Source organism: Trematomus bernacchii, unplaced genomic scaffold (genome assembly GCF_902827165.1).
Source record: "Trematomus bernacchii unplaced genomic scaffold, fTreBer1.1, whole genome shotgun sequence".
NCBI classification, from domain to species: domain Eukaryota; kingdom Metazoa; phylum Chordata; class Actinopteri; order Perciformes; family Nototheniidae; genus Trematomus; species Trematomus bernacchii.
The window spans coordinates 8,027,392-8,035,915 of NW_022988043.1; the positions used below are offsets into that span (position 1 = coordinate 8,027,392).

Genomic DNA, 8,524 nt, shown 5'->3' on the forward strand with positions numbered 1-8,524 from the left:
GCCCCCCCCCCCCCCCCCCCCCCCCCCCTCTCACAGGCCTTACATCCTGACTTGATGAGGCGTTTCTCTGGGACCAGAAGTCTCTAAGGACACGGGAAGCACATATATTTCTCCAAAGATCAAAGAACAACGTTTGACCTGCGTCTGAGCTCAGGCTAAATCATGCTCACCTTCTCTCTCTTTTACCCTGTCACTCATTTTTCCACTCCCTCTTTCTCCATTTCCTCTACATCCGTCCATCTCATTCCTTTCGCCTTCGCTTTTCCTTTGCCTGGAGTCAGACCACAGCATAAATGTATAGAAGGTGGACGGATGCCAGTGGAGGTCAAACACATGAGCGGTTCCCCGTCTGCCTCTCCTATCATTCTTTATGGCTGATCTAGTGGCGGAGCCTTCATTACCCTGAATTATACGCTGCGATTATTACCTCTCCCCCCGGCCCCTGCAGGACGGCCCTGGCCTTATCATCCTATCATCTTACCCAGGAGGAACGTAATGCGGGAAGTCTTGATATACAGCGCAACATCTGCCTTCAACATGACTCCACTGCGGATCTTTGAACTTTACATCCTCACATCCAGAGCATGTGATGGATGTGGTGAATGACTTGGATCACAGGATTGTTTGTGGAGAGCTATAATTGTCTGCAGAAGCATATTGGCTGATGGTAGTGTGGGCATTCTGTATATATTCCTTACACTTAATTAGATTTCCTGATCCTTACATCAGGAAAATTATGAACTTTCCCTCTCTGGCACTAAAGCTGAAACCCACTTAGGTGTGTTGCATGCCCTGTAACTCAGTCTGTCTGCTTTTCAGAAGTTCCACCACACCTCAAATAAAAGTGTCTGCAGTGTGATTGAAGCCCACATTTTGCAGAAATATTTTCCTGTTGGCCCCTCGGATGCAGCTGCCTCCACATGCTTATTTGTAGTTCTTTTTTCTCCCCATCTGTTTTTGATGTTGAAGGGAAACCCAGCAATGACCCAACTGCAGAGAAATCTGGTTACTAAACTAAACACTGCGTTCTTATCTAATGTACTGATCCTATTGGTACAAATGGTCAAATCACTTATGTTAGACACACTTTTTTCTTGCCCATTTTCTGACCAACACACCTCCATTACACATGTTTATTATTACTACAACTGAGTTGCCAGTGTGAAGCCTGATAATCTGGGAAATCAGCGGGGTGTTTCATAGAGAAGCAAGCTTTGGCAGTAGTGATAAATTGTACTTTTTCACAACTAATTCTGGGTGGGTATACTGTGAGAACCTAATTTGTATGGTGTAAAATATCAATGCAGGCACACAAGGGGCAGTGGGGGTGTAGCAGACAAGGCTTCACTACATCAGCTGCAAGTTGGACATTTCACAGCCATTGTAGATTATTTATATTTGTATCATTATTTGTTTATACCACACACCGTTGTAATTAGTCACTTCCTGGTTTAAGGTATTTAGTCCACCTGTTGTGTGCCGGGCTCGTGGGATAGACAAAGAGGGTGATTTGGCTCAGATACCTTTTGTATGGTCTCGCTGTAATTGATTGTTTCCTTATCTTGCCTATTGGGAACTAGTCACAATGAAGAACCAAACTTAGCCTCTTAAGCAACTTAATTCAGTGGGAATTTTGTCACTACACAGGGAGTTTGCAAACGTTTCACTGTACACCTCAGTAGTACCAAATGAACACCAGGTGGAGCTGATGGTGACTTTATATCGTTTTTTCTACTTTAAAATTGGGACATCAGCAAGTATTGTAAGCAGTATTCCATTAATGTATTTATGTAACAATAGCATGATGTAACCTAAAGCCACTGAATAACTGAGACAGACTAGACACAGACAGTTACAGAAACACATGTAGCATCAAGTACCATGTAACAAAGAAAGGTCCAAATTATCCAAATTGATGCAGAATAGGCTTAGATAGTTTGGCTTTGAATCCAAAAGTACCTTCCAGCGCCTCAAAATACATTGTACTCTTCAGCTGTTTTCACAGTATAAGCAGTGACACTTCTTGTGCATCTTACGCCAACTTCATACATAATTTGCACCTGGCAAATACAGTACAGTTAAGGTTTGGGAAAGACTTTGGTAAAAAGCATTCTCCTGCAGGAAAGTCATATGTGCTGCACACCAGACCAACCTCCACATCCCTACTTCTTAAGTACACTACAAAGGTTTTTCCATCACTGGTTTGCCAGCTGTTCCTTTCTTCATGGGAACATGTTTTGCAGACTGAAAGGGAACACAGTAGAAGCCCTCCTATAGCACACACAGATCACCCTCAGCCATCAGCTCCATCGATAGGCACAATTACAGAACTTGTTTTGCTGTATCATGACATGAGTGTAAGTACAGACTCAGCGAGGGGTTGTACACACACACACACACACACACACACACACACACACACACACACACACACACACACACACACACACACACACACACACACACACACACACACACACACACACACACACACACACACACACTGTGCTTAGCCCCCAGTGTGCTGCTGTATCAGGCAGCCAGGCAGGGAGTCAGGGAGCAGTAACAGGGCTATTAGGACTCCCAGGGACCCTATCGATCTCTTCATTGATCCCCTCCTGCCTAGGCTAGTCCAGACAACTGCGAGGGTTTATACAGCTACTACAGGCAAGAGCACATGAAACACCAGAGGACAGACATGGGAAGAGACGTAAGAGAGCCACTTAGAAAACGAAACACAAAGAATACGGTGGGAGTGAAAGTTTGACAAGTTTAAAACCTTCCGTTCCCTCATTTTTGCATATTTTCTTCTCCCCCCCATTCCCTTTATTTTCTTTTTCTTCACACACTGCTCACATTTAAGATATCTCTTTTATCTTTCAAAGCATCTCCTAAATGATAAAGTAACACCACGGCTTGAATGGTTTTACAGAAGAAAGATGTAATCCAACACAGGATTTATAATGTATGACAAAATGAGAGAAAATCAAAACCACAATCCCCAGTGAAACAGAGCATCATGGTTATCGAAACCAGGCAGGCTGGAACCTTCAGCCTGCCTACAAATGGATCATATTAAAGTATCATGTGTGACTGAAGGACTGGGAGAAACCTTTACACCACATGATGCACCCACTGTGAGGGAAGAAAATACCATCGTTTTATATCTTTATTTTCCCTAATTGAATAGTTTTTCTTTTACCAGGCCGTGCTGCTTGGCTTTTGCTCACCAGTCACTGGCTATAGTGAAAGAAAATAATGCAACATCGCCCCCACTGGACCTCTCATGGTAATACTACTGCAAATAACCACTGCATAAACTAACCATGTACATGCAATCATCTAAACAATTTCAAAATGGATATACACCTGCTCTTTGTGTGTCTTCTATGCAGATTTAGTGAACCTATAATGAGAGATCTTGTGTACTGCTGAGTGTGCAGTGTGACCCTGATGTGTATTAATGACGGAGGGGATGGCAGGTCCCCATCAGTCCAGCTGATTAATAACGGACCCTTCACTCCTTCCCTCACAACTAATGGCTCGCTGTCTCTCTCTGTCTATAATTATCACTCAATAATGAGCTCTTAAGGAAGGTGTGTGTGTGTGTGTGCATGTGAGGGTAAGGGAGTGCTTAATTTGAAGGTTTAGAGATGGGGGACAATATTCAACAATGGTACTGTATCCATATAATACGACATGCTTTGCACTGAAAAACTGTAATTAAACAGCTACTGTGTGGAGTAGCTGTAAAGCTGTAATACCAGAGATAATGTCACCTAATCTGTTAATGATGGACTTATAATGAGACTGTGGCGCCGGTAATGAGGGTCCCCATCAGTATTTCTTCCGGTTTTCCCCCCACTTTTCAGCAGGGCTCAAACAGGTGCATATAAGACCAACGAGAGACAATGAGGTCACACAGGCCCAAACACACACTTGCATACAGTACAGTCATTTTACACAAATAAAACAAGCCTCCAGAGAAACAGAGATAAAACACTTTGAAATAGCATTTCTCACCTACAGTGGATCTGTTATGATGAACAGACACTGAAATCCCCATGAGCAATAATGCATTCCCAGATGAAAATCACACTACATCACAGGTGAACACTTGTTTCTGATTATTTGCTGACGCTTTGCTAAATACTGTCAATGCGGCATATTGCAATGATTCTGCTCTTTTCTTTTCTCTTACATGTTAGCTCATTCGTGCCATCAATGAAATGCCTCCTGTATTAAAGTATCACAATTTGCCATCTCAGGGCACTGCATGCTACATCAGACTGCTGAATGTGCAGCCACAAAGATTTATAACCAACTTAACAGTTATAAGTGCCACATTACTTGGTATTTTCTGCCAATTAGGAAGCCAATATTCTATCTCACATGGGCATCAGACACACGGGTGTGTTAACCTGTCGAAAAAGAAACACTGGAGCCATTTCTAGATACTACCCAAGCTGAGCTCAGAGGATTAACTCCACATTGATAACACTGATAAGGCCCATAAAACCATTACACCATTAAACTCTCAGAGTGCCAATAAGAGCTCAAATGAATGTGCTGCATTCACAACAAGCATTTATTTTCATGAATAATGCCAGCCAAGATTGGCCTACTCATAATGAAGCCCTATTAAATGATGAGTTATGATAATGCTGACCTATATGAGCCAGGTGCAAAGAGCAAAAGACTAAAGGAAAAAGAGTTGCATATGTCATGAATCAGAATATAATTATATATTTTCTTTTGCATTTACAATTTCTTTACATTGTTTAAATACTGTCTGCATGCTATCCGTCTTTGCAAAGCTTAAGATTTGTGTACATTTAGAGAACCATCCACAAAACACAGTAAATGTTGTAGTATATTCCATAATAAAACAACACTCGAAGCAGCCTATGCAGCACAACAAAAACATATCCAGTCCATGTGCATATAAATGTATGCAACACCTACACTTAGGAGGATGATCAAGAAAAGATCAACAAGTGTCTTCATGGTAAACATAAGAATATATGTTTTCAGCACCTGACCTTGTTCCAGGTGTGGCCCTTCAACCCCTTATTTTATTACTCAGCTTTATGTAACAAGGAAGTCATACTATAAACTGTAAATAAGTTTAAACATTACAGCTTGGTATAAGCATCAAGGCCAAACAACATGCAGGGCATTTGGAGAAGTTACACATGCTAACAAATGTTGTATCCAATCCACTGTGCTGGGCCAAAGAGACACGTTGTGCAACACAGCTATTTTATCAGCTGGCCGACATGACTAAAGACCATCCATTAAATTAAAAAGGAATTTCCCTACTTGGATGTTCATAGACCTGCTTGAAATCTATTTAATTGTATTGTTTTGGTTGTTTTTTTAAAAGTTAGAATTAGTCCAGTGTGTGCAGTGGAATAATACCAATATGAGATAACGCAAACAAAATGTTCCACTGGAGTTGTTGGTCTATTTGTAATATGGCTCGTTATAGTATTTGGCAGTGAGGTTGGGCTGAATTATAGATTTGAAACATTTGACATTATTGAAAGACTTTGACATGGATGTACTGTAAATCATTTCATTCCTGTTTGCAGCATCATAAATCTATTTTACATCAATTGTGTGCATATACACAGTCAATATGGCACCAAGCATATTTTATTTTATTCAACCATAAACGAATAATGATTTAAAATGATTTCACCACGCAAAAGGAAGAGGTTTGAATACACACCGCTCTATAATGAAGTTCAGTCTATGGTCATCCTGTTGCCGAATCAACTATCAGCCTGTGTTAATATACAACCGAGGAGGCAGGAACATCCCAGCCGCCTCCCCTCATGTCTGGAGAGGCAAAGACATTTTCTCAGACACCTTCAACAGCAACTTGTTGGTACTCAAACTTGGTAGGAGGATTTACTCCAGGTTGAACTTTTTAAACCCTGAACAGGTACTAAGGAGATTAAACCACAAAACCTCCCGCCTGCCATCAGTGTATCTCTCCATCAGAAGACAGGAACAAGAAGAACAGGGAACCTGAACACTTCAATAAAGAAGCAAGAATTGGGCTAAAATGATAACAGAGGTGAGGAAGCAGCTGTGGTCCCTGGCCCGCATGGCCCTGCTCGCTGTGGGGTGTGTGCTGACCTGCATCGGGGCCTACCTGGTGTCCCTGCAGATCGAGCACAAGTACACCTTGAAGGTCATGCTTGCCTACTTCATGATTTTGATGGGCGTCCTAGCTGTGCTCATCGGAGTCTTCTGGAGCATCTGCCACAGCATGAAGAGCAAGATGTACCAGAGAGGAGGACATGAACAGCACATGGAGGTCTACACTATCCAGAGGTAAGACTCCTACCCCTGTAGCTACAGACACACAACAACAACAAAATGTCAATGGCCTATTTACTTTCAATGAAATTACAGAGCAACAAAGCGGCCTTTATGGAAAAAGAAATATCTTAAAACATTCAAATTCATTTGAGAAAATGGCAACCTTTAGTCTTAATATTTGGGCCAGTGAAAGTACATTTATTTATATTTCATTCCTATCCTGTCAATGGAAAAACATCTCAAGGATGTGGTGATTGTTAATGTTTGTGATGAAATGTACCCTTTTCAGATAAAAATATTTGTCTAACTTCTTAAGAATAACAAGCTAGTTAAGAAGTTGTCACGCAGCTGAACAAAAAAAGGGCAATATTTGTATGATCCATTACTGTAGATAAAACAAGCAACCAATCGTTTTTAAAGTAAATCCAAACATCTTATAATTATGTACTGCATTAGACATGGACCTTTGAATGCACAATGAGTATATTTTACTAAGGTAAACCCTCAAGTATACCCAATTGTAAAATATTTACTGTAACTGTTAAAAAACACATCAAACCTATAAAGTAAAGTCACTCTTCCATTCCATAGACTGCACTGTTTGTTTTACACTATATAAATGTTTGCTTTTTGTCAATAACATTTCTTACATACTGTTTGTTGATTATCCCAAATGTCTTTTTAACTATTATTATATATTTATAGTGTGTTTTATATTACATCTTGCCAGATGAAACAGATCAAATGTATCCTGCTACTCTAAATTCACTGTTCTTTTGTCTGCTAATCAATGAGCTTTAAAATGTATTATTAAAACCAAACTTCAATAATGCCCCTGATGTCTTATACGTGTTTCCCCCTAGACCAAGTTCCTTCCCTCCATCCTACGAGGAGTCCCAGGGCAGCCAGGAGGGTCCTGATTCAGCGCCGGAGTTTGTTGTTGTGGTTGACGGGGTGGAGGTGGTGATGAGCCTCGCCCCCCCTCTGTACAGCCAGGACAGCTCGGACCCTACAGACTGCAGGTGGAGCAGGGAGCTGCCTCCTCCATACAGTCAGGTGGAGCGTACTCAGCAGGGGGAGGGGGACGCAGGGGGGCAGAGGGAGGCCGTGGCCGAGCACTGAAGGGAAGAAATGTTTTGATCTAACTGGCTGGGAGAAATGCAGGAATGGAGATAGACATTATTTCCTGATTGGGACGAGAGAGAACGTTCTAGAAGAAACTCCGAGACATGTTGATACCACCTTTGGGCCATCAGTCTACACCCAACTTCTGAAGTCTGTGCTGACCCTACACAGAGTTGCAGGCCTGTTTCTGCAGAGCACTAACAGGTGATTCTGTTTCGAGTCTCTGGTTTCCTAAAGTAAGGATGAGCTGCACATTGGAGTTGCTGCTTGGTGGTGTGACAAATAACCGAGGACAGTATTTATGCAGTTGGATCCATGGATGTCTGAATTGACAAACAGCACTGACTTTTACCTGCACTGTAGCTTAAATGTGTATACTTTTAAATTATTACAAGAGTAATACAACTGTTTGTATAGGACTGAAGGAAGCTGAGGGCTGCTTGTATAAAATGTGTTTCTCAATATATCGCCAACCTATGCTAGACTTATTTTTTATAATATATATAAATAATGATAATTTATTCTCCCCTTCCTCAAGACAATTTTTAATTAACAATTGTTCATAAAGAATCATTTAAAAGTAAATGTTGTCACCAGTCTGCCTGATATAATGTCAATGTAAATCAAAGTTAAATCTACAATAAATTGTATATTTTAAACAGCTGAGTTGTCAAGATGTATAAGCTGATTCTCAAGATGTAAACAAAGTTCCCTTTACCAGGCAAGTCTTGTTGAGATGATAAACCTCTTTTGGACACTGAAGGATAAAACATTCCAGATAAAACGTCCAAATTGTACAAAATAGAACAAAGTTATTATTATAATAATTATTCTTGGCTGGAACAGAAAACATGAAGAGTTTCGTTCCCAGCACTACACGTCAGGGACAGACAACCGGTTTGCAAATATAAAACAGGAGTTTTCCCACAGACGTGCGAAGCAAACAAGACTTTTCAGTCTGTGCAGAATGTGTTTGTGTGGTAAATGTGCTTGACTTTGATATTTTCAAAGAAACAGTTTTAATAGATTACAGGTTCTCTCTAAAGCACCACCTGTACCTTAGTTG

The 8,524-nt window shown here is 40.9% G+C and overlaps 1 protein-coding gene across 1 annotated transcript; it reads left to right on the forward strand.

Annotated features, from left to right (window-relative positions):
- Window positions 1–5,897: 5,897 nt before the first annotated feature.
- On the forward strand, window positions 5,898–8,048 carry LOC117473054 (transmembrane protein 252-like). Its single transcript, XM_034118528.1, has 2 exons — window positions 5,898–6,345; window positions 7,197–8,048. Exons 1-2 carry the CDS (start codon window positions 6,074–6,076, stop codon window positions 7,453–7,455), a joined length of 531 nt encoding a protein of 176 aa, XP_033974419.1. The 5' UTR covers window positions 5,898–6,073; the 3' UTR covers window positions 7,456–8,048.
- The last annotated feature ends 476 nt before the right edge of the window (window positions 8,049–8,524 follow it).

Excerpts from the sequence above, each read along its gene's own strand:
- LOC117473054 (XM_034118528.1), top strand. The coding sequence starts at position 6,074 with ATGATAACAGAGGTGAGGAAGCAGCTGTGGTCCCTGGCCCGCATGGCC. Across the intron at positions 6,346-7,196 it reads GAGGTCTACACTATCCAGAG|ACCAAGTTCCTTCCCTCCAT; the intron begins GTAAGACTCCTA and ends GTTTCCCCCTAG.